Source organism: Gallus gallus, chromosome 7, assembly GCF_016699485.2.
Source record: "Gallus gallus isolate bGalGal1 chromosome 7, bGalGal1.mat.broiler.GRCg7b, whole genome shotgun sequence".
In the NCBI taxonomy this organism is placed as follows: domain Eukaryota; kingdom Metazoa; phylum Chordata; class Aves; order Galliformes; family Phasianidae; genus Gallus; species Gallus gallus.
The window spans coordinates 225568-250334 of NC_052538.1; the positions used below are offsets into that span (position 1 = coordinate 225568).

General features: G+C 44.4%; 2 protein-coding genes and 1 long non-coding RNA gene across 26 annotated transcripts in view; 2 read left to right on the top strand and 1 right to left on the bottom strand.

Annotated features, from left to right (window-relative positions):
* The window catches only part of MFSD6 (major facilitator superfamily domain containing 6), a 73418-nt gene that overhangs the window by 23026 nt on the left and 25625 nt on the right, over positions 1-24767 (bottom strand). For 3 of the 21 annotated variants that reach the window (XM_421837.7, XM_004942395.5, XM_015289361.4), the window contains exon 1: positions 1152-1255. The gene's annotated coding sequence lies outside the window, so the exon portion shown is untranslated. The other 18 variants (XM_040704032.2, XM_046943955.1, XM_046943948.1 and 15 more) reach the window with 18 other exon arrangements.
* On the top strand, positions 757-7494 carry LOC107053795. The gene is made up of 2 exons (XR_005861572.2): positions 757-901; positions 2920-7494. It is a non-coding gene; the product is annotated as an uncharacterized LOC107053795 (long non-coding RNA).
* Positions 15659-24767, top strand: part of HIBCH (3-hydroxyisobutyryl-CoA hydrolase) — a 36855-nt gene continuing 27746 nt past the window's right edge. For 2 of the 4 annotated variants that reach the window (NM_001031243.2, NM_001396629.1), the window contains exons 1-6: positions 15662-15728; positions 16465-16507; positions 17227-17367; positions 18582-18666; positions 19520-19600; positions 20783-20835. In NM_001031243.2, coding sequence (NP_001026414.1) covers positions 15697-15728; positions 16465-16507; positions 17227-17367; positions 18582-18666; positions 19520-19600; positions 20783-20835 — 435 coding nt within the window. In that variant the 5' untranslated portion in view covers positions 15662-15696. Of the gene's footprint in view, positions 15867-16464; positions 16508-17226; positions 17368-18581; positions 18667-19519; positions 19601-20782; positions 20836-24767 lie in introns of all 4 variants that reach the window. The other 2 variants (XM_046943543.1, XM_015289157.4) reach the window with 2 other exon arrangements.

A 24767-nucleotide genomic window follows, 5' to 3' on the forward strand; every position in this document is an offset into this window, starting at 1 on the left:
TGTAGCACTTAACTCTTTGAATTACCTTATTTTGTGTTCCTCGGCAGGCACGTGCTTTGTCTTTTGGTCTGTGCAGGCTTTTTCCTCCTCTCAGTACGCACAGAAAGCCCCACACACTCTGACATGCTTTGTCAATTAGACCGAGAGACTAAAGTATGTCTGAGCATGGCAAGAACAGGTCTATAATAGGTTTAATGCACTTGATAATAGGTCTGAAGCTGTTAAGTTGATACAACAGTGGTGGCGGCAGCATTAAAAAAGGTAAAGCTGCTGTCAGAACCCGGCCTGCGAAAGCAGAACCATCCAACTCACATCTCAGAACTCCTGCTAATAACACTGGAGAGTAAAAGAAGAACAGTAACAGTGACTATGCATACCGTTAACACCAGTAACTAGACTAAAGCAGCGTGCTGGTGATGGCTGCAGGTGGCTACTAGCAGCAAGCACCCAGGTGCCTCCCACGGCAGCCAGCTGTGCGGCCCGGGGCACCCGAGGCACCGCAGTCCCCGGCCCGGGCTGCAAAGCGCCGCTGCAGGTTTAGGCAGATGCAGTTCAGGCCGCACGGAGCGCCGTGGCACCGGCTCCGCCCGTGAGGAACGCGGCTCTCCCGTGAGCTCCCCGCAGCGCAGCGCGGCTCCGCTCTTACCTGCGTGGGTTCGTTCCTCCCAACCGGCCGGCCGTGCCAGGGCCGCTCCGAGCAGCACCGCCCTTCGAAGGGGATCGTTCTACTCCCCCCTCCGTGCCCCGAGGGCTGTCAGAGCACACACAGTCACATGAAGTCCCTTTGCCCGCTGCTTGTTTACATGCACTAAACAAATCCAAGCACTAACCAGCTCGGCAGCCAGCACCTGACAACCGCTTTCCCTGGACGAGGCTAAAGGCAGAGCACAACGAGATCGAGGTACGCAACGATGAACGGAGCGAGCCGCTCCCGAGCTCCGCGACCGTTCCCACCGCCGGACAGGCGCTCCCCGCGGCACGGCCCCGCCGAGCCGCCCGCCGCCACAGCTCCGCGGGGATGCCCGCGCGGGAGGGGGTCGCGCAGGAGGCCCGGGGCACGCGGCCCAGCGGCGCCCGGCGCGGAGGGGAGGCGGCGGCCGAGGCGACGGCCCAGCGCCCGCGTCCCGTCGCCCGGCCCCGCACCGACTCACCTCGCCCGGGGGCGGCTGCGCGGGGGGCGCCGGGCCGGCACCATCGCACCTCTCCTGCGGCTGCGGCTGCTCCGGAAGGCGGCTCCGCGCACCCAGGCCCGCCCCCCCCCGGCCGGGCCCCGCCGACACCAGGCCGCCGCCGGCGCGCAGGGGCGCTGCGGAAGGGAGGAGCCGCCCGGCACCGCCTCCGCGCCGGGGACGCACGAGCGGAGCTGAGCGTAAGGGGGCTCGGCGTGGTGATGCTTTTCAGCGGGGATGCGTGAATATCTGGACTGCAGCCCGTTGGGGATTACGGCACGTGCTCAGACGGTCCCTGCTCTGTTCTATCAGCTACAAAAATGAGGGTTAGCGAAAGTGGAGAAACTGCTGCATTGCACAAAAATGCACCTAACTTATTTTTTTCTCGAAAGCCTATGCATTTCCAGCCAAAGAGAGCTCAGAGGAGAGGAAATACGGTTTTAAGTCACATGAAGTACAAACTTTCCCATTAAAACACTTGCTAGTATGAGGTACAACATCATTGTAGGATTAAAGAGAAGCCAGCTGTGCTGAAATCAGTTAAAAGGTGATCTTATTTTTCCCCAGGAGACCTCTTAGTCAAGCTCTAAAACACCGTGGAATGTTGTTTAGAAACGTGCTGCAGAATGAAAAGAACAGCAGCCAGCCAAAGTTCTTCTATAGCAAATACCAACAAATAGGTACTGTACCAGTGGACACACCCATCTAGTAAACTCTGTGTTATGAACCCACGCCTTCTCAGTGAAACAGAGAATTGCTGTGCATTTCAATCCACGTGCCCCATCACAGTGAGAATACTTGCCCCTAAATAGTTTCAAATACCTCATTGTTTTACAAGGCCAAAAACTAATGCTATGAAATAAAATCCCAATTAAACTGGAAAAAGTAAAGCAAAGTAGTTATTATTAAAAAAAACAGAATGAAATTACCTACAAATATGGCTGGAGCTGCACATGGTTAACAGTAGGCTTTGCTGGGAAAGGACTCAGTGTCAGCTGACTCTTGAAGCTGCTGACTTGTTTCTTGGGTTAGAGCAAAAATAAAGCAAATGAAGCACAGCACAGACAGGATTTTTATGGAAAACCACCTGACGCCATCAGTCTGATGTATGCAGCTGATGTTTTACAGGAATGGCAAAGGTAAAGTACCTGAGTCCCGTCAGGAAATGGTTTCTAGGAGCTCACATTTTAATTTATAGTAGAGCTTCTTGGCTGGTTTCTTTCCTGAACCAGGGCTGTTCTCTGAAATCAGGAATTTCCAGTTGGCACCAAATATCCAGCTGTCCTTCAGCAGCTTTTCACTGCGGGCCAAGAAAAGAAAAAAAACAAAGATAATTCACAGCAGTCAGATCAGAAAGATAAGCTTAAGGTGACATCTGTGTTGCTAGGACTTGTTCCACAGCACACTGGAGACACCAGAAAAGCCTCCATTTCATTCAGGCCTTTTATGTTTTTCACAAAACATGCACAAAAATCACTTGATGTGAGGCTAGATCAGGCCCTGGGCAACCTGATCGAGCCATGGTGTCTCTGTTCATTGCAGGGCAGCTGAACTAGCTGCCTTCAGAAGTCCCTTCCAACTCCAAGGATTCTGTGATTCCATGCTGTGCAGTGCATTAGGGGTGACTACAGCAGTGGTTTCTTGCTCTAGGAAGCTTTTCATCACACACAGTTTGTGGGTATTCCCAGGTAATCTGGGCAGAAGTCAAGTCACGATGGGGAACCAAGTGGCTTTTTCCCTCCTGTTTCAGAGACAGCCAGCAGCTCTATCACCAGTACATATTATCAGCAAAGAGAAATGCTGACAGAAGAACTGAGAAACAGTCCTAGAGTGAATCAGCAAATCATGCGCAGCTACGAGCACTGCTCATGGTAATTGAGCACAGTGTGTTCACAGCTGGTAAGATGAGGAGCTGCCATCACCGTGGCCTGTCTGGTTTGGCAGGGAAGCAGGGGATCCCCTTCCTCTGGGTTTTCATCTAACACCTTTGGATGTACTGCATGCATTAACAATCAGAAGGCAAAGCAATGCACAAAAGCAAATGCCAGCTGAAGAAACAGATGTGCTTTTTTTCATGTGCCTTTCCCACTCTCAAAACCAGATTTCTGTTTGTGCAGTATCTGCCTATAGAGCAGTCAACCTTTCCTCACCTCATGAACCATGAACGTTTGAACCCACTGGCAAGTATCAAATTCAGTGCGTGGCAGCAGTCTTGCAAATATTAAATTCCTTCAAGGCTGTGAGAACACCAGCAGCTGGCAAGGAAAGAAAGGCAAGAGTGCACTCTGTGGGAGGGAAGCCCACAACTTGAACTCCTCCATGGGCTCCCCTTGGCCAGTGACTCCCAGGCAGAAGCTGAGATCACCCTTGGAGAAGGGGAGGGAGCAGAGGGGGAACTTGGATGAAACAGAAAGAGCATCTGAGTCTTTTAAAGCGGTGGAGGAAAGGTAAGGAAAGCGGGTTGTAAAACTGAAATGCATAAACCCACAGGAAATCAAGCTTCATTAGATCTTGCTGTCTGCAGAGCAAATTGTTTACGTGTTGCTAACATTAATGCCATTGAATACGGGCTAAAAATATTATGACCTTGATCCTGTTGTGAGCTTCACTGCTACAGACTGTGGAGTGAACAAAGCCCTGCTGCCTTTGCTATGTTCCCTGCAGGAGCCAGGGAGGTTTGTGCCATTTAGCTACTGACAACCTGCAGCGGGTTCTGCATGGGCCTGTCAGTACGGAGGGAGGCTCAGCTGGTCAGAGCTTTTCAATGGATCTGCTGAGACCTCCTCTTGTAACGGAGTCCCCAGAAAAGACTGCAAAACTTAAGCAAACAGCTCACATATACACATGGTGTATTCTAACAAAAAGTAGGAATGCTAGAATAAGAACGCGAAGTGACTGGGACAGAAAGGAAAACTAAAACTATGATACGTGCACCCATCTCCTCTGTACATTTTCATGGCAATAGGTCAAAGCAGTTTTGAACTGAAATGGTTGTCGTTTTGTTATTTTTTAATTCAGCACAGCTATATAAGATTCACTCCTGGATTAAATTAATGTCATCTACCACATAGCTTCATAAACCATAAAGCATCAAAGCACGCACTTTTACTCAGGATGTGCAACATGTGATTTGTGACGAAAAGCACTTAAGTGGCACAAGCAGGAAAATTACCTTTGGTGCCGAGGCATCAGACTCAGGGTAAGGCTCACCACTGACTTCAGAGGCCTCATATCCAGCTCTCTCTAGAGCTGAATTTCCCTCATTATAAATAGGACCAGTAATGACTGAATACAAACGGGAGTTAAGTGTTAGCCAAGCAGCCTGACCTCTTCCTGCAATAAGCAGATGGATCTTTTGTTTTGTATTTCACCTCAGGACCACTAGCATAAGTGATTGGTTAGTCTCCTTTAACATCTGGGTTAAGATAGAGCAGCATCTAAGTGATACAGACAGTTGAACTCAGTTTCAAGGTCAAATATTTCTTCCCCTTCCCAACATGTGAAAACAACAAGCCATTTTCTGATGCCCTTCTCAAATTCTTGAGATGATAGAGAGCAAAGGACCTCAGTATTTCAGCGTTGGTGGGATTGCCAAAGATGTCAGTTACACTGAGACTCAAAGTGGTATCTCTGATCAGAATAGACTGAGAAATAAATAGGACCTTCTTAGACGAATGGAAGCACTCATCTGTTCAGTATGTGCCCAGGACAGGCAGGCTGTTTTGTCAGTCATGCCACAAAATGATGAACAGGAGTTTGAACGTGCACTGACAACACTGTAGAATAAAGTAATGTTTCAATTTCTCTACTCAGATTTACGACTAGAAACAAAAATCATTAGTTACATATAAGAAGCACTTTAGATATTTTCTTTTTTGTGTCATCACTGCAATCTGAAATAAAGATTTCAGGTAATGGCACAAACTGTTTCAGAAGCATCGTACTCAGCTATTTACCCGTTTCCTACAACATCCTGGTAATCACAATGTATTTAAAATAGGACCTAACACACAGTAGTACTCTCAGTGGAAGGCTTCAGAACATCTGTTTATTTCAGAGTCTGAAGCTGAGGACAAAAATAACACAAACAAGATCTCAGGAGATATTAATAGTTCCGTACTTACCCAGCTCATTAATAAATTCATTGGATTCCTCCCCAGCAATGTTTCTTTTCCAAACCTGGAAACTAAATTGTTGACAGTGAAGAAAAACAACATATGTTTAGTCTTCAACAGAATGTTAATTTAGGTTTAAAGAACCTGATTCTGCAGACTGTGTATCGGCCTAAACTTCTACAAAAACCAGCAGCAGTTGGAGGCACACTTCAAGGACACAGACCAGGTGATACACCATTGCATTTGGCAGAGGCTGAGAACACAAAGCTTGTGCCAACATGACACTGCTCCTGTGAAACCCAGCCTGCTTTCAGGAAGCAACTTGTCTTTACAACATTAAGGTGCCACTGGGAAGGTTAGTCCCTTCCACCGAATTACTTACTTTAGAACCGTCACCAAAACACCTTTCTCATAGTTTCTCTGGTGGAAACGGCCAAGGGATAAGCAGCTGGACCTCAGCTCTGTGTACTCACGGTCAGCTTGGAAGTATCAGCAGGATCTAAAGGATCTTCCTCAAGGAGTACTCAAGCAGAAACAAAAGAATATCAGACTGTTTCCCACTCTTGATTATTCTCTTTTACTACCTCACTGGATGGGACAAGTTTTCACCCCGGGCCAAGGTGCCCTGGTGATGTTAAGGCGTTCTGGGGGAGAAGTGGAAAACGGGAGCAAGCTTGATCAACGCTACCAGCATGAGTGGTGCCAGAACAGTTACAGGGCAAAAGCTGTACATTCTGATTTAGTGACTCTGCTGTGTGTAACAGAGCAATTGACTCCAGCGTTTCCTCCTACAGTGAGGAAGGGAAAAGTGCTTCCTCCTCACATCTCTGAGCCGTGAGCTCCCAGAGGCAAGGCTGGCTGTCACTCCGGGCTTGGCTCCACAGGCACAAATGCTGCCTTACTGCACCTGGCCTCTCCCCACTGCTGCACATCAGGCCAGGTTCCTCTGCTGCGCTCAATAGAGCATTTCAGACTCAACGCTTCCACTCTCAGAGGCATCTGAAATCACAATCCACACCGAAAATTTTCAGCCAACCTCTTACAATACTTCCATTCTCTTTGTCTCTCGCAGACTGTGATCTATTTATAACATCCCAACTATTTCTAAACCCAAAGCAGACAGAACATTGATGTGTCATTGCAAAGATATGCCTCCAAAATGGTTTGGTGGGGGAAGAAAATACAAGGGGGGGTGACAAAAGCTGAAAAACACTATCTATGTAACAGTATTAACGTCTCACCTTTTTTTTCCCCCTCATACAGCATCTTACAACTTCCTAAATCAGCACATGAGGTGTGAATTTTAAGTAGCTATGCCTGTTACAATCACTGACTAAACCCTTTCTCCCTTTTCTTCCCCCCTTCTATTAAGAGTTGAGAACAGGTTTGCTGCCTGCACAGTGGGACAATTGCAGCCACTTTGGGAATATACAAACTACCTCCCTACAGATTTGTTATGTTGCTGCAGTGTGCTGTTAACTGTTCAGTACCAGAAGGCCCAAAAATGGTGACAAGGAACTTAGGAAGAATTAAAAAAAAATGCAGAAGTAAGAACTTCAAAGTAAGATGAAATTCTATTTTAGCATAGTGTATAGATATTTCTTTTCCTACATAGAGAGATCAAGACATGGAACCCATGTGGATTCTAGGAGAAAAAGGACCAATAGTATAGACTCCTCATTTCCAAAAGCATATAAAGAATTAGAGAAGGATGCTCAAATGTCTGGAATGACTCCTCTGCCCGGAAGAGCAGTTGCCAGACAGAACAGCACAGCATAGCAGGGAAATGGCAGGTTTATAAAGTCACGAGTTGGAGAAAGCAGTTTATCTTTCTTCCCATTCATGGATTAGGAAACATTAAATAAAGCTAGTAGGAGGCATGTCTTCAGAAAAAAAAACAGCAGGCACATTCTTCCTACAGGCATTAGAGCTGTGGGACTGCTTACTGCTGCTAGGAGTTCCTAAATGGTCTGGGACAGGCTGGACAAGAGCACGGAAGGGAAATCATCAGGAGGCTGCTAAACAGCATATCAACTTCACTGATGCCAAGTTGAAAGCAGAAGACACATTACTCTGCTCTTACCCAGCTCCTGACAGCTGCATTTCAGGAGACAGTGACCCACATCTGACTCAGCATGCTTGGTTTTTGTCTTTCTGTTTCCAACAGCTATTATCTGGTGAACAATTAAAAGAGATTAGAATGACAGTGATTTAATAGTTCTTGAACATTTTGTGCCCCAGTTTATACTCCCTTCAGTTTTTTGAATCATGGTGTATTCTTAAAATTAAATATTTCAGGTAAACACTGCCTGTTTTTGCAGATTGCCTTTGTCATTCCATGGTTTCATGGACTGAATTCATTACACCAAAATGTGAGAAATGCTACTAACTCTTGTGCTTTGCCTTAAACAAGAGTTTATAGAGGCACTGTGTTAGGAAGGCATGTTTCTGAAGCCATTCTGACTTACAACAGCAGTGTTTCTTACAAGTGTAGGTCCACTAATGCAGAGCGATGGAAGAAGACGGCTGCTGCTGGCTCATTCTGGCTTCCCCTTCTGTATATCAGCTCTATCTAAGGCAGGAGAGCATCAGTCCAAAGTTACTTGTGCCTTCGGTAGCCCTAATTTCCTTTGGTGAAAGTGAGAATGTGTGTGGACATAAACGTACGTGATATAATGACTGCCTGCCTACCTCTTACATCCCTTACTTTCTAAATTAATAATACGAGTGCCAACTACAGTTTCAAACAGTAATAACAGAATAATTGAACTTTAAATTGCAATGCATTTTGTATCTTTGACTTGCAGAGCACTGGATCTTAAGCAATAACCATATCATTAAAACAGAGCGCAGTTTGCAGAGCCTGCCTTATCTCACCCACCTTCAGATTTATGAGCTAAAGGAAACTGGTGAACCTTTGGACTCAGGGCTGGGTGGAGGTGGTCATGCAACAGCAGTGGCTGAACAAACACACACGGCTCATACACAAAGGGCTCAAAAGGAAGAAACGGCTCTCAGAAGGCTGAACACTAACTCAAGGACAGAGACTGAAAGTGGATTAAATTACACTTACATCTCCACAGAGTTGAGCTTTCATTTATCCACTCACCAACCTAAAGCACTTTCAAAACATGGCAGAGCTATGATTTTGTATTTCTTATTATTTTTCCCATGAGACACCTCTCCCATCCTGTATTTGCAATAGGTGTGAAGAATTATACTGCCGATCTGCAAACAGAACGGGGAAGGTTACACAGCACCAGAATCTTTGACAAAAAGCTTCCAGGCACTGAGGACAAGGTGACCTCTCCCAGGGAGGACGTGTCCCTTGGCCTTCGAGAAATAACTCAGCACACTCCTGAGAGATCTGGTTCTGTCTGCTATAATGCAGCGACAAAATGACAGCGCTTTGTTGCAGTCATTTTACAGTGAGTCACGATGCTACCTACGAGTGTTATGACTGCCTATTACAAGTAACTAAGTAACTAACAAAATTAAATGTGTTACTGTGAAATAAAGCCGACTGCCTGTGCAAATACGCCACAGACCTCCTGACACTGCATACTGGGGGACCTTAAAGGACACTGGGCTTTTTAGTCTTCTGTATGATAAGAGGAATAAATAAGTATAGGAGATTCTCAGATGAGAAATACTCCTGAGGAAGGGATAGTGTGGCTGAGTAGGGACGTGTTTATACAGCCGTTTGTACCCTGAAAATTGTATGTTGCTATTGTAATTAAGACTGTAGACAGATGTACCTTCAAAATGCAACTGTCTCATACTAGGAAAGAACTGGTTGATGGTGAATGTTCCAAAAGGCTCACAAGAGCGACAAGGATGCTTTTTAAAGGCTGGAAATGGAAATAAAATCACTTTCCAAACAGTCTTAAATTTACCAGCTTATGTCCTGAGCTATTTCTGCGTGGGGATACATCCCCTAGGCAGAAGCACAACCTCTAATTCAGGCAACAGATTTGCGTGCTTTAAGGTCTCTGCAGGCCCCAGCCCCAAACCCTGCTGCTGACTCCTGCAGCTATCCATACAATGAAGCAGCTTTGTGCTCCCTGAGCCTGAAGGATTGCTCTCAGCAACAGCTTTATAAGGTAGTGCCTGCCTATTTCTTGGCAGACAGAGGTGTGTCAAAGTATGACTAAATCACACTGTGTAACATGTTATTTCTGAAATAATTATAGATTCCTACCTACTGCTCTGAGCAGCATGAAACTCCATTCCAGGCTGGCTGCTGTCACAGACGGAGCAAGTGAAGAGAGAAGGAAGGTCTAGACAGAAGCCGTGGCATCGTGAAAACCAAGGGGCAGAAAGAAGACTGAGATGACTAAGAGAAACTAATGACTGCATAACAGCTTGTGAACAATTCAGATCCATGCTGTGCCCTGCCAGGGCTGCCACTGCTTTCTTCACCAAGCTGCACTCCCCTGGAGAAGAGCACTCAGTGCAGGGGGCTGCGAGAGCCAAGCACTCCCGCTATCACTTCCACTGCAAGAAGCTGATGACCCAGAATGACAACGTTTATTTGAAACAAACGAACAAACACATTCCCTTCTGACTAGCTACATACTCCTTCAATGAGGTTAATAATTACACCTACTTACAGGAATCTGCTAAACTCAGTTGCACTGAAGGTAGCATTTGCCCACAGTTACACCGTAATGGAGCCTGGTAATTTACGCTTCAGAGCAGAATATATCTGCAGTAACGAATGATAAATGCTTACTTTTAAATAGCTTAAGGACCTCTCTTTATTCTCCTGACCTATTTTCCTCCTGATTTTTAATTTCTCTGATCTGATCTGCCCTGTTCTTTGCATCATCTGTGGCATTAAGTGAGATACCTTCCCCTGGGCAATGTTCTTCAGAGCCATTAGTTTATGGACAGCATTAGCTGCGCTTCAGAATCAAAGAAAATGGAAAGAAGTTTGAGCATTTCTTCTTAATAATACATTTTCTAAGCCAAATGTAGAACTTTTCAAGTGAAAATTAATACCTATGCCAGGTGAGTAACGTGCCAAGGTTTAAATACACGCATAGCTATCTAATAAGATGCTGTCATTCTCAACCAAACTGCCCTGCTGAGGAAGCTTACCTGCACTTAGAGCAGCAACCGACTCTTAACACAGACACCTGAAGTGCTCTCTGTACCCATTCTGGACTGTCAAAACACTGCTAATTAACGTCAAATACTCTTATGCTTAGGTAATAACTGGTTCCCTATGACCCCTGAAAAGGCAAAGTTTGGTACCAGATGCTGCAAGACCAAAGTGCATGGCAGTTCCAGGGTACAGCAGAAAGCCAAAAGCAGCGCTATGTACACAACTGAGCTCCTAACATAGACTTGAAATTATTCTGAATGACTTTTTTTTTTTTTTAAACTTCTTAAATAATATCATTCCACCACAATAGATACCCGAGGAAAATTCCAGGCTAACAGCAGCTGGCAAGATAAGCGTATAATCTGCATTTAAAATCTGATGTACATTCATTGATACAAAAGGAATGAAAAGCACTACCTTTAAAGTTAACTGAACCAATGCTAAATGCAGGATAGTATTACAAGCACGCCAATACTGCTTCCAAATGCTACTGACAAAGGAATTAATGCAATGTTTTAAAGTAAATCAGCCAAGTGACATGAACTTACTAGTTGGAACATATTTCCTCCTCACTGTGGGTATGTAATTCCAGTAGATTATAATTACAAGTTACATAAGATTCAGTGGAAAGATATAAGGATATATTTAAAATATTAACCACTGAAGTCTCGTGGAAATAAGGCTTTTAAAAGATTGGGGTAGTTGGTTCCACTGAGGTTACATCTCTGTTGACCCACATCTCATCTCACTAACCTAAATCCTAAAGCTGATCTTTCTGTTGTGGCACACGCAGATCTGCGTTAGGCTTAATCATAACTTGGTTTGTTTCTGAGCTCACCAGCGGAAGGCATTATGCCTACGCTTTCCATTCCTAAGCCAGAGTAAAAATCTCCAGAGCTACAGAAAATGGGGGGGGTGGGGGGGGGTGCACTGAAGTCAGAGAGCCCAGTTCCCTTACGCATTACAGCCGTGCAGCCCTTGCCTTAGAAATGGCTCTGGAAGGCTGCTGTCTTGTCTAGGAGGTAGGGTGCCTTTGAAAAGGCTTTGCACTCTAGCACACCCTGGATTTTCACAGAGAAAGTGACTGCATCAAGCAGAAACCACTCAAATATGGGGCTCAAGGCCTCTACTTACTAGGAGCAAATTACATGCCCCATTCCAGATTTTTGCAGCATCTCCTGTACTTCGAAAGTCCAGTTTACCAAAATGCATTAGTTGGCTGTTACTGCACCTCCTCAAATACCTACAGACCACATCCTGATATAACAATTGGCATCAGTAATGCAAATGGAAAGCCTGACTGAATCTTGAGAAACACACGGACAGAGTTCTGGATTGCAAAGAACACATACAGGTAGCCCAAGTTAGGACAATTTGATTAGGATTACACAGTGGAAAACCTTTCTTTCTAGATAGGTGGGCTAGACTCGGTCAGAACCTGAAAGCCATTGCATACCCTCAGTTCTCTGAGTCTATCAGAGATATTTCCTAAGAAACAGTGGTACCGCTTTGCACTCTATGCCACCAGTCTTATGATTTGTGTTTTCCTACACTACTTTCACTGCTATTTTCATGTAATGCAAGCAAAGTATCTCAAACAACATCCTGTTAACATAAGAAAATAAATTCAGGTTTATTTATCAGAGCACAGATTTAGAGTAAATAGTGAACTAATTGATATTCTGGGATACTGCTATTTCAAGAGGTCCAGCAGGGGTGGTATTATGAAATACAGCTCCACACTGTGAAAACCAGATGCTTTTTTTTCCCCCTCTTCCTACAGAGCAGCAGCTCTGACTCTTACCGAATCAGGCACATACAGCAGGAGCAGAACAGGAGACAGGATGACACAACAGGATGTAGCACAACTATCCCTTGCTATGCAGCCTCCTGGAGGCTTATAGGCAAGCTTCTCTGAGTGCGGAGCGCTGGCTGCCGCTTTGACTACCAGGGAAAAATAAATACCATTTCATTCTTTCCAGTCCAGGGAAACTCAACCCTAAGAACTAATTGTATGCCTAAAGACACACTCGGCAGCAAGTTATCCTTAAGTATTTTTTTCTAGTCTACTAGAAGTAACTGTCCTACCAACAGAAAATTCACTTTCCCCTGGCCCCATTCCCACATGCTCTCCCTACAGCTATTTCCACCCACGCTGCAGCTCTTTTTAACTGTGTTTAAAAAGCAGAGAGAGAAATGTACTGCTGCTGCTGCTCCTCCTCCTCGGGTGGGCGGGCTGGTGGCTGGTCAGTCTTCTGCAGCGTTTCTCATCGCTGGATGCGTGGGAGGCTGGGAGCGGGAGTGGAAGGAAGGAAGGCACATCGTGGCAGTGGGAGGCAAACAGCCCCTTCCCACCTGCACATGTGTAATTACAAGCAAATGCAAAACTATGGCAATGCATCTGCAAACAGAGCTTGCCGTGCTGTGAGCCTAAAAGGTACCCAACCCCTTGGGTCTCAAAAGCCAAACACGGGGGCGACCACCAGATCTCCAGGAATTTTTCATCTGCTGAGAAAAACAGACCGGTGGGGAGCGAAGGGGGAAGGAGAGAGGGTGTTCCTTGCAGTTATGGTTTTGTGCGTGGGTGGTGGGTGGTTTGAGGGGAGGAGTGACAGATTGCTTGCGGCAGCAGGGAAGAAAGACGTAGGAGGGTGTTTGCCCAAGGTCCTGTCTAACCCAGAGGGTACCGGTGGGCGGATGCAGCACGTCTAAGCCAGGGTGGTGGGAGTGCAGGAACCCACTGTGGATGGATAGATGGATGGATGGACTGACCTTGCTGGAAGGCTCTCCCAGCTGCGCCCACGCAGAGCGCCTGCTGCGGCAGCAGCCACCCCCGCACCTCCCCTGTGCCCTCTGAGGCCAGAGGAAAATGGAAAAACTGCTTCACTCCCGCAGTTTCATCATGCCTTTGCTTTCATCTTTTTCCAACCGCTTCTACTTCCCCACTAGTAAAATACAGGCTAACTGGTAAAAGGAGAAAGAGCTTCCCCGCATTTCTGTTATGGGAGAAATTCAGTTCTGAATGCCATTAGCTGTGCACTCCTCCCAAATCTATGACTTCAGAGACTGTGGATGCATTACCTGACAAGGCTCTATCTAAAAGCCTGGGGGAATAGAGTCTCTCCCTATGGGATTACTCGCATTACAAACAAAAGCAAAAATTGCTTCTCCATATTACATATGTGCTTCCTGTGTTTCAGTCCTTCCTTGGGCTGGTTCATTTTTAGAGAGCAGAGAGACAGATTAGTGTTCCACCTATTTTAAGCCAACTTCTGCTCTCACTGAAGCCGATGGCAGACTGTCCACTGCAGACTGGAGCCTTTAGTGCTTGCTGTCAGCATAGGAGCAAGTAGATATCTAAGCCTGTTACGTGTGTGTTATGTGTTTTACAGTGTTGTCAGCAAGGGCTGAACTGAGGAGGAAAGAAAGGGGGGGGGGGGGGAAATGACAAACAATGTGTGGATTGCTTGCCAGTACAGAAATAACCAGTTTGCTGGGATGAACTGGAGATTCCCCCACTCTATTCTTCAGCCTTCACACTCATTTTTCCTTACCTTTGTTTACTGTAAGGATGCACTGCCTGTAAGGATTACTACCCACATTATCCACACACAGAAATTAAATGCTAGCTCTAAGACCAATGAAGGAAAAGATTCGGTTTACTGAAAGCCAAGATGCAGTGACACAGGACATGATGAAGTACTTGCACCATATATTACCTGGTCGTGGTGAAATACACGCAGAGCTCTGAGGCAGGTAACTGAGAGGTACAAATTAATCATTGATTAGGCACACAGAGGTGGCATACAGAACGCAGCTGAGCTGCCCTTGGAGTCCTTGGGAGCAAGAGCACCTACATCCCGATGGGTAAGTTATATTTGCCTAGAAAAGAAACAAGCAAACAAACAAAAAACCCCAACAACCCAACAAAAACAAAACCCCCAAACATCTGCTCAGCTCTGAAGTCCTCCTACAGTCAGCAATTTGTTTTCTCTTTCCAAACCTGCTGAACACACTGCCAGCAAATTTCTCCCCAGGGAGGAATTACAACCTGCCTATCCTTCTGGCTACTCCACTTGCACTCCCTGAATTCCTGGCTCACTGACTGCGGCACTGCTAACCCTACAACATCCAGCCTCCTGCTGCAGCCTCAGCTAACAGTAACACCATCCATGAACTCCCTGGTTAAAGGTCACCTCATTCAAATTACTTCCATTAACTCCATTATTTTCACTCACTTTCCTATTTTTACTTACTTTTGCTCGAAAATGAAGTAGAACACCACTCTCAAGTAGCACAGCTCCAGTCCTTCTTAAAACCAGTAGGTTTCTCATTCTCTATCAGACATACAGCTGGGAGGCAGCAAAGGCAGGCCATCATTTGCACTGAAAACAGGAGAGAATGAACCAGATGAAAACCAGGATAAGCAGCAGGTACCTCAGAGCAGTGGCTTGCTCTCTAGGCTCCCAGGCACCGACACCCTGTGCAGTCATGCCCTGATGATAGCCTTGCCCTTGGCGCGCAGGTAGAACCTCCTGGGAGGTGTCCAGGAGTTCCACACAGGCTCCTCCAGCAATTAGCTCCCACGGGCTCATCCCTTCATTTCTGTGTCACCAATTACCCCACAGAAAGGTGCAGCCCTGAGACCTTCAGGCATCAGACATAAAGTATGACAATGTTACCTGCTGATTACGTTCCTGATACACAGGTTATGCCCTGGCGAGGTGCTACCTCATCCTTAACAGTCTTTATAAGTACAGGTTGAAGTACGGGAACCGGTTTAGCCACAGTGGTATCTTTGTCTAACTCAGACTGGTTGAAGTGTAAAAAGCACCTCACGTCCTGCTCTCACGGCGTGCGTGTCTGCAAACAGGGGCTGCACAGCAACGAAACGTTCTGTACCTTTTGCGTGCATGTCCGTTGAGTTTAAAGCTTTTATAACAGAGCGGAAGGCCGCGCGTGGCGGAGCCGGAGGGGCGGCAGGGCAGGGCGGGGCGGGGCGGCTCCCCGCCGCACAGAGCACCGCCGCCCTCTGGCGGTCAGCGCCGCGCGCTGCGCTCCGCGGCAGGCGAGGCTTCTGTTTGTTTGCAGTACGGGTGTAAACGAGGACAGCCAGCGCTGAGCTCGCTACGGGGAGAGATAAGGAAGCTAGCTAGCACCAGGCAGCGAACACCGCCTTCTCAAACCCGCGTTCACCTTTCGGGACAGCCCCTCTTCGGCGGAAATTTACCCGAGTGCCGCGCATGCGCCCACCCCGCCTTACCACTGCCGATGACGGAGAGCGACGGCGCCGGCTGCCGCCATGGCGGCACGCGTGCTGATGGCGCCGCGCAGGTAACGGCCGGCCTGTTCCCGCGCTCCCGCCTGAGGACGGCGGCGCCCCGCAGCCGCACCCGGCCCGGGTGCCGGGCCGGAGCCCGCGGGACCCCCGCTGTCGGCTGCCCCTCTCTAGACCCGAGGAGGGGTGGGCGTGTAGGTGCCTAGCTTGGGTTGGGCTCGCTTGGCTGTGCGCGGCTGCAGCAGGGTGCCGATGGCAGTCAGCTAACCTCGGAGCTTGGGGGACCGCAACCCCAAAGGAGCCGTAACATGAGCGCGTGTTAGCTTGGTGCAGCTGAGCCCGGTCGCAAAAGATGACCTTGTGTAGGACAGCAGGCCGCGGGAGCGTGCGCCACTGTGAGCCCAGCTGGCCAGGTCTGTATGTACACAAGGTACTCACAGACAACGCTTCTGTCCAATGTCCACGTAAGCCTGGCGCCTGTAGTCTGAAGTGCAGCCAACGCTGTAACTAAACCGTGAGAGATGCTGCTGCTTATCTACCATAGCCCTGTTAGCACCCAGACCTCAGAGCTTGAAACTGGTTAAATGCACCAAAACCACTGCTGTCTGCCACCTATACAATAACACACAGTGACATCTCCAGCCAGTTTGATCTCAAAATAGCTAGGTTAAGCACAAATAGAACAATCCCGCCCAGGAAGCTTTCAGACAGAACTTAGCATAGCTCATCAGTTGTGTGTTTGGGGATCGTACAGCTGTTTTACAGCTACAGCTCTTAACATTTCTCTTTCAGACTGAAGCCCTTTAACAGACTGCAAGTAATATTACAGCATTTGGTAAGAACAGCATGTTGTTTGACCAAGGTGGAAGCTTTTGGGACGCCACTCCTGAGGCAGACAACACACGCAGCTTCCAGCATGTCTGTCCATGATGCTTCTTTCTGAGTACCATTGGAGTGTAACATTGCCCACCTCTTTGAGCACTCTCTTATAACTGTCTATTAAATCATAAATCAAAGCCCAATTATTTTGGCCTTACCCCATTTTGTAGTTTGCTTCCATGCTGCCTGCCTTCAATTTTTCCCTTAAATATTGTTCCACTTTGAATTCCATTGTGAAAATAGTTTAGTGATCAATTCTCTGCTGTTAGAAATTACGCACAGTCAAAGTTGTGTGCACATTCAGGCTTGTGGTATCAAACTGTCAGTAAGACACATGGAATTCTTACAGTAATTGTTGCAGATATTTTCAGAATATCAGTCTTACACAACCATAGTTTTTTTTGTATATTTGCTTGGTTTTTAAGTACCTCAGATGTCTTTGTCGAATAATGTATGACTCAAGAGCTTGTTGCAAGTTTGTTGCATCAAGTGGTTTCAAGGGAACTTTGTAAGTACCAATACTTAAAGTACAGTGGGAAAGCCTTAGCATGGAATTCAAAGTGTATTTTTAAAATCTTAAACTGTGAGTTTTGAGAGCACGTTTCCATAAACACTTTTGTATGTTACTTAAGAAATCAAAGACATTTGCTTTACTTGTTGTTTTTGCACTTACAGAAAACGTGTAAGCATACCGATTCTGCAGCTGATGTTCTGTTGCAAAAGCAAGGAGGCGCAGGAATAATAACCTTGAACAGACCCAAGGTTCTCAATGCACTAAGTTTCAAGATGATCCAACAAATTTATCCACAGATAAAGGTGAGTAGCTGTCACATCATCAGATGCTAGTTTTAAGATTCAGCCTGACTCTTCTCACACATACTGTGTGAAACCACTGACTAATGAGCTCAGATCTATAGGATGGAAAGTAGCAGAAACTTCAAGCACATTAGAAAAAGATGCCAGAGCAAAAAGCTGTCAGACAAAAAGTGAAGATCTAACATGTACACAGATACGACACCCATATTAACACCACATCTGAATTAAAGGCAAGCAGCTGTCAACATTCATACATTTTTGTTGGCAACACCCAGCTGGTCATGCACATATTGTAAACTGTACATATTCGTAACTATCAAAGCTCTTAATTGAGTGCATGCTTGGTTGGGAGGCTGCATAGTTGAAACAAAAAATACAAGTCATTAGGAGGGAATTAGCTTTTAGTTTTGTTCCTTAAAGAGTAGCTTTATGGAGTTGCAGGCAGTGTTTCTACAAGGTAGTGAAGTAATGTGAAATGTTAAGCAGGCAAATAGTCCCTTTTTAGTTGAGTGATGTTATTTATCATATTCAGGAAGTCAGACGTGAAATACCAGTGTTGGTTAGATAGTTACCTGCATTTCTATCTTGATAGATGGTTTTATATTGCTGATTTATACATTCTTTGAAGAACATTTAAAGAAATACTTCATCTGTAGTACTGCATACTGACTTAATTTGAAGCACAACCTTTACAGGTAGCATTATTTTCCAGTACAGTTGCTGGTACACAAAAACATCCTGTCACAAATCTGTCTGTGCACAAATTGACTTGATCTAGTCTATGGCTGGCATTGATTGCAGTCATTTTGAGAGTGTACATCAACAATTTAAATGCTCTTCCTTGCTACACATCTTAGGTTCAACAAAACTCTGGCTCTGTTGAAACACTGTTACTTTATCTTATGCATTCCTAGTTTTCTCCCTCATCATTGTGTTCCCCTTGAGATTTCCACAGGGCCCTACTTTAGGGAAAGCTGCTTATCTTCAGAGATCAGGAGCTCTCCATAGGCAGCTGTACCAAGGCTCAACATGACAATGGAGAGGCAGCTAGAGATTCCTAAACAAACACATATAGCCCTCTGACTTCCTTTTAGAACAAACTAGTTTAAGTATACTATTTTTCAAAAAGCAAATCATAATCATGTACTGTCCATAGACAGTATATTTTTATGCATAGCCTTTAATCTTATGTAGGAACATTTACCTCTCTTTAGGCTTGGGAGCAAGATCCTGAAACTTTTCTAATAATTATAAAGGGAACCGGAGAAAAAGCTTTTTGTGCTGGCGGCGATGTTAGAGGTAAGGACTCTTAAACCAATTCCTATTCCTTTATACAGTGTTCTAACAGCTCTCTCAGCAAGGTGTCAGAAGTCAGCATGGCTCATCTCTCAGTGCTTTGTAACGAGTGTCCTTATACCTGAGTCACAGTAAATAAAAGGAATTCAACCCACCCAAGGCAGCAGCTGTGAAAGATACGTCAAATGTTTGCTTACGAGTAACTGGAAATAGTAGCCAATCCTTTCTGCAAAGAGAGAGTTCTTATCTTTTCCTTCCCGGTGTTTCTTTATTGACTGCTTCCTTAGAGGAAATTTGAAGGGTCTCAATAGGTAGCACTGTTACTATTGAATAATTCATGTATTACATTTGACTCAGAGATGGGAAGATACATAGCCGACTACAGGGATCAATGTATTCATGACTATTCTGTAACTACATACAACAGGAAGTCTCTAAACTGTGAGAAATGGTTGTTTAAAAGCTTAAGTAAACAAGCAACACAAATGGCTGTTAAATTACACCGTGCTCTTTCCTTTTTTTCCTCTTTTAGTATTCAGTCTTAAGTGGCTAGCCTCTATATTAATATGAGATTACTGCAAACAAGGTTGCCAACCATTGCAAGAGGTCTTACAGTGCAGCAAACAGACTGTACTCTCTCAAGAATTATATGACAAAGTCCCCAACATAAGGGAAGGCACTCTATTTTGATAGTTTGTTTTCTTATTTCAGTTTGGTAAGTTTGTTTGCTCAGGTAAAATAAAGCAGGATTAAGTTGTTGTTATACAAAAATTGTATATAGTATTAAGTTTTGTACTCTTTTTTTATATGTTCTATTAATTTTGCAGTGATTGTTAGAACTTGTATTTCTCTTAAGCTATTGCAGATGCAGGAAAAGCTGGAGATACAATGACACGAGATTACTTCAGAGAGGAATATAGACTGGACAATGCCATTGGTATGTCTAACAGCAAATTTTAATTCACTATATATTTTTCATAACAATGGCTTTGAATATAAATTCACTTTCTCACTTTTCTAGTCCATAAAAGATACATTTTCTAACATGCCTTCTTGCTTTCAGCTTGAAGTTTCGTGCCAAAGCTTAGTATTGGTATGGCAAACATTGCAAGAATACATATTCAAATGTTTGTTTGCTTGTTTGAAGTGATTAGGGTATTTTGTACCTAAAGTGCATATAATGACAAAACCTAGGTTTTAGGTAATTCTGGCATGACTGTATTCCTTTAGGACTGAGATTTCTACCAGAAATAGATATTTCACATTGCACTCTACAACTTCAAATAGACAGGGGAGCTGCTTTCACTGCATGTTATTTGGAAGATGTGCCTCTATGGAAATTTAGTTCAAAGACTAGCATCTAGAGCCTATGTGCTATCTTATCTGTTCATGCAAGAGTGAAGTTAAAGATTCAGTTCTCCTATTTTGTGATTAATAACCTCAAAGACTGAAGTGCCTTGTAACATTTTTTTGTTTAAAATGTGTCTATAGTCGCAGCAGATACTTGTATCAGCAGTGTGATTCATTCAGAGAATCAACCTGAATCTTTCCATAAACAATAATTTAACGCATCAGGTCTTTCATTTCATACCTCCTGAAAGCTCCAACAACATGAACAGATAAAGCCACAATGCTTTAGGATAGCATCGTGACTCGTACCACACTAGGGCTGAAACATGCAGCAGAATTGACAAGACAGAACATGTTCACATTGCAGAAGCTGGTAGTCATGTTTTTGCTTAAACCTACCTCGGCTTTGTGCTCAACTACTGGTATACACATTGTGCTCATAATGCTAATGTGAGATAGGGTGAAAGGGGAACTGTCGGGTTCAAATTCCTGCAAGGCTACTTACAATAGCCAGATACAGCTGAATTACTGGGAGCTCACACTGACACTTCATGTTCTCGTACAAGGTTAGGAGTGTAGTAAGTCAGCTGCTGGCATTTCTTCCCATTGCTCAATAATCACATGGAATAGCTTCATTGTAAGAAAGATGATATTTCATTGTTTAACTTACTGTTTTCTGTTGCTCCTTCTTAAGTAAGACATGGGGAAATGTACTGTTAGCCACATTCTATTTTTTTGGAGAAAAAACAATTTTGTACATTTCTTGTAGGCACTTGCAAGAAGCCATATGTTGCCCTTATTGATGGCATTACAATGGGAGGGGTAAGTTAAGTACCTTGGTGTGTACCTGGTATAGTTTGTTTTAAAGTGATATAACATTGTGAACCTGGGTTTTATGAAGTGCACTAAGCGTTTCAAATGTTGCAGTTTAAAAACATTTTAATCCAACTCTTTTGTATCTAGCTTGTCAGACTGAATTGCTGCTTTTCTACCACTTCTATTCTGCAATTGCTAATGCAAGTAAATCCTCTGAGAATCTGGCAGCAGTCTTGTCACTGCAGCAACCACCACCCCAAGGTTTTTGAAACACGAGTTGAATTTTCCACTCAATTTTTAATTGTATTTTTATTAGAGCTCTATTCACTAATAAAGGACAGTTTTTGAAAAAACTAGGAAAATCTCAACCAAAGCTTTACTTGGACAGATGCTCATCATGAGTTCTGAATTTTTCTATTGAATGATCGGGTAATGCTTCTACTGTCTCACCTTTTCATTACTTTCAAATGAGTTACAATATCCTGATTTTCTGTTCCAAGGTTGCATCTTACTTCTAAAGCATATGACTGGAGGAGACTCCATCACATTGCTTGTTACACAGTGCTAATAGTTGTTTTAGCAATTGCTGGTCCTAAATAGTGCAAGTAGGCAGAACCGTGCTTTTCTACTACTGCATGACAATTATTTGGTACATGTGCATCATAACAGGGAATAGAGTACAGTAATTGTGAGTTATTTTGAACAGTGAATTGACAGCGATGGCTGTCTGTCATATTGCCACATAGATTTACAGGTGCTGACAAATATTTCTGGACTGCTAATTACAATTGCTTCAATACAGTTCTTGACAGGTACTCTTCTTTTTCATGAAAGTAAATATCTGAAGAGGCTCTGTATTATGGACTATCGGTAATTACACTGGAAAGCTGCTTCAGTGTTTCTGCTACCTGTTCACTCAGTCAGTGGGGTTTTTGATTTTGTGTTCATTTCTAATGTTATAGACCTACTTATTACAGGAAATAGATTGTTTTTATTGGGTTGGGTCATGAAGTTCCAATCCCCCTGCCACAGGCAGGGCCAGATTCAGATTGTTGCCTGATTCAGACTAAATAAAAGGGAATAGGCCTTTCTAGAAAGAAGTTAGTTCCTTTCATCTGTTCTACAGAGGTCTATACATCTGTTTTAACTAGGATATTTGAAACATGGCATACATCTTAGGTTCTGATTATCTGAAAAACATCTTAAAAAGACCTTTCACTGCAGAACCTAATGACCAGAAATAGTTGTCTTACTGGGAGAGAGGAAGACTGGCTAGTTGGCCAGATAGTTTTGGTTTTTTGTTTGGATTTCTTTCCTACTGAGACCAACTCTTCAGGCATTTTTGTTTTACCCTTTTCTATGCTGAAGCTTCTATTTCACTGCATTCCTTGTCTGTGCTTTAAGAAATGATGTTGTCAGGTGTTTGCTTTAGACAAAGTTTAGCACAAGTACAGGCATGTGCGTGGAAGACCTCTTAAGCTTTACATCAACTGCTTTTGTCTCCTCCTCTCTGAAAACATTAGTGTGGTATAACAGCCTAAATCACTATTTTGCAAAAGGCATTTTGCCTTTTCTTACCTCAGGCCTTCTGAAATAAAAAGATAGAAAGATGAGACAAGCACATAGCTGCAAAGCCTGTATGCTTTGATGGCAATGAAGTGTGTGTATTCAGAATTCTTCATCCACTCTTCTATCTGGTCTGACAGTCAGGATTTTGGTTCTCATGTACTCTATTTGAGCCTTTGCAGTACCACTTCAAGCTCTCAGACTCAGGTTATACTAGTCTTTCATGTTTATACAATCAAGCCATACAACATACAGTCTATGTGAATTAAGTTTGTCGAAGACAAGGTGCAAGAATTGGAACACTGCTTGAACCTTCGCCTGTTGTGACTCTTCAATTTCTACCTTTCCTTGCTCATTTTGTCCATTTCGGTTGTGATCTTTTCAGTTAAAGATCAAAGAACTGACAATTGCTCTTTTTACTCTTTTCTTCTCTGCTTCTGAGCCCCAAAGATCTTCTAGATGCATATGTTAAGAAAAAAAAGCTATGAGGAGCTATGAAAATAGAACTGCCTAGCAGCCAATGCATTTTTATAGGTCCTATACGTTGCTCACTATGATTGTGAGCTATGTACAAATAGAGTGTTCAAAAGGCAGAGTAACCTTGAGTGCTGTTTGTTTTGCACATGTTAGTAGAGATGCTTTTCTCTCCAAGGTAACAGCCTTCCTACAGGAGGGCACCTTTTCATCAACACTGTTTTCTCCTCTCATTTGCAGTCCATGGAGGTATCTGCTGATAGTTTACCAAAGGAGACAAGAAATTGTATTTCACATTACCTATCAATTTTTGTGTTTTGTGTTAGTTTTGAGCTGCCTTCCTCTGAGACAGCTCTTCTCTGCCTGGAAGACTAGGTTTCATTTGTCTAAATGGACCAATGCTTTCACAAGAAGTTTGTTAACTGCCATCATATTTTACCCTCTTCCCCCACTGCTTTCAGTATTGGGAACCCAATGAGTACTGACCTTAAACAAACTTGAGGCTGCAGTGGCTATTTTCTGTTGTGGTACAAAGAGGTTCACTGTAGCAAGATTTTTAGATTAGCCCCACTAGAACAGCCCATGAAGTTGTCATATTCATAATACTATCTTGTTCTGCTCCTGCTGTAATTATTCGCTGGGACTGCATTCATACAACGGGATTATTCATGCTATAATTAGATACTCTGTTTTAAATTACTCAGATGCCAGTGATGTGTATTTTTGACACAATCAGGTCGTATTTAATCTATTTCATATGCTCACAATCTGACTATCTTAGTCCTACAAGGGAGACGGAGCATTTGTCACTGACAAACCACAGTAAGCATACAAGGAAATAAAGCTAATGACTCAAATTTTATTTAAATGCTAATGGTTTGGGCTTTAAAATGGTGGGACACTCCAAACACTTGAATTTGACTCTCGACTGTGTATCTACGATTAAACATACAAAAAAAATCAACGTTAGCCGTGCTTAAAAATGCAAATACTCCTTTTCTGTCACTATGATTATGTGGTGTTGTTCTAATGATTAGCTATGTTGTTCTGATTTAAAATTACTTAAACTAGCAGTGTATTAAAAACTCAGTTACTATGTACTCAGGTAGTGAAAGGTGCTATTGATTCTCAGCTATCTTAAAATTCCACCTTCCATTACAAATCAATCGTCAGAGTGGAACTGATTCCACTTCCAACACTGTTTACAGGCTGATAAGTGGCACAAAGGAGAGCTAATCAGCCATTAGATGGGGCTGTGGAGCTTCTTTTCTGCACCATGGGCGGAGTCAGAGTTAATCAAAAACTGAGTGCCATATAAACGTGTTCTTCAAACTTTTTATACCTACTCAGCTTCAGGACAGTAACCTCAAGTGATAACAACTGATGAAGCAAAGATGATAGCATTTTACTAGTAAAAACAGTGAAACAGTTGGAACAGTGAGTGGGGCTGTCAAAGAGGGGCGTAGGCTGTCAAAGAGGGGCGTAGGCTGTCAAAGAGGGGCGTAGGCTGTCAAAGAGGGGCGTAGGCTGTCAAAGAGGGGCGTAGGCTGTCAAAGAGGGGCGTAGGCTGTCAAAGAGGGGCGTAGGCTGTCAAAGAGGGGCGTAGGCTGTCAAAGAGGGGCGTAGGCTGTCAAAGAGGGGCGTAGGCTGTCAAAGAGGGGCGTAGGCTGTCAAAGAGGGGCGTAGGCTGTCAAAGAGGGGCGTAGGCTGTCAAAGAGGGGCGTAGGCTGTCAAAGAGGGGCGTAGGCTGTCAAAGAGGGGCGTAGGCTGTCAAAGAGGGGCGTAGGCTGTCAAAGAGGGGCGTAGGCTGTCAAAGAGGGGCGTAGGCTGTCAAAGAGGGGCGTAGGCTGTCAAAGAGGGGCGTAGGCTGTCAAAGAGGGGCGTAGGCTGTCAAAGAG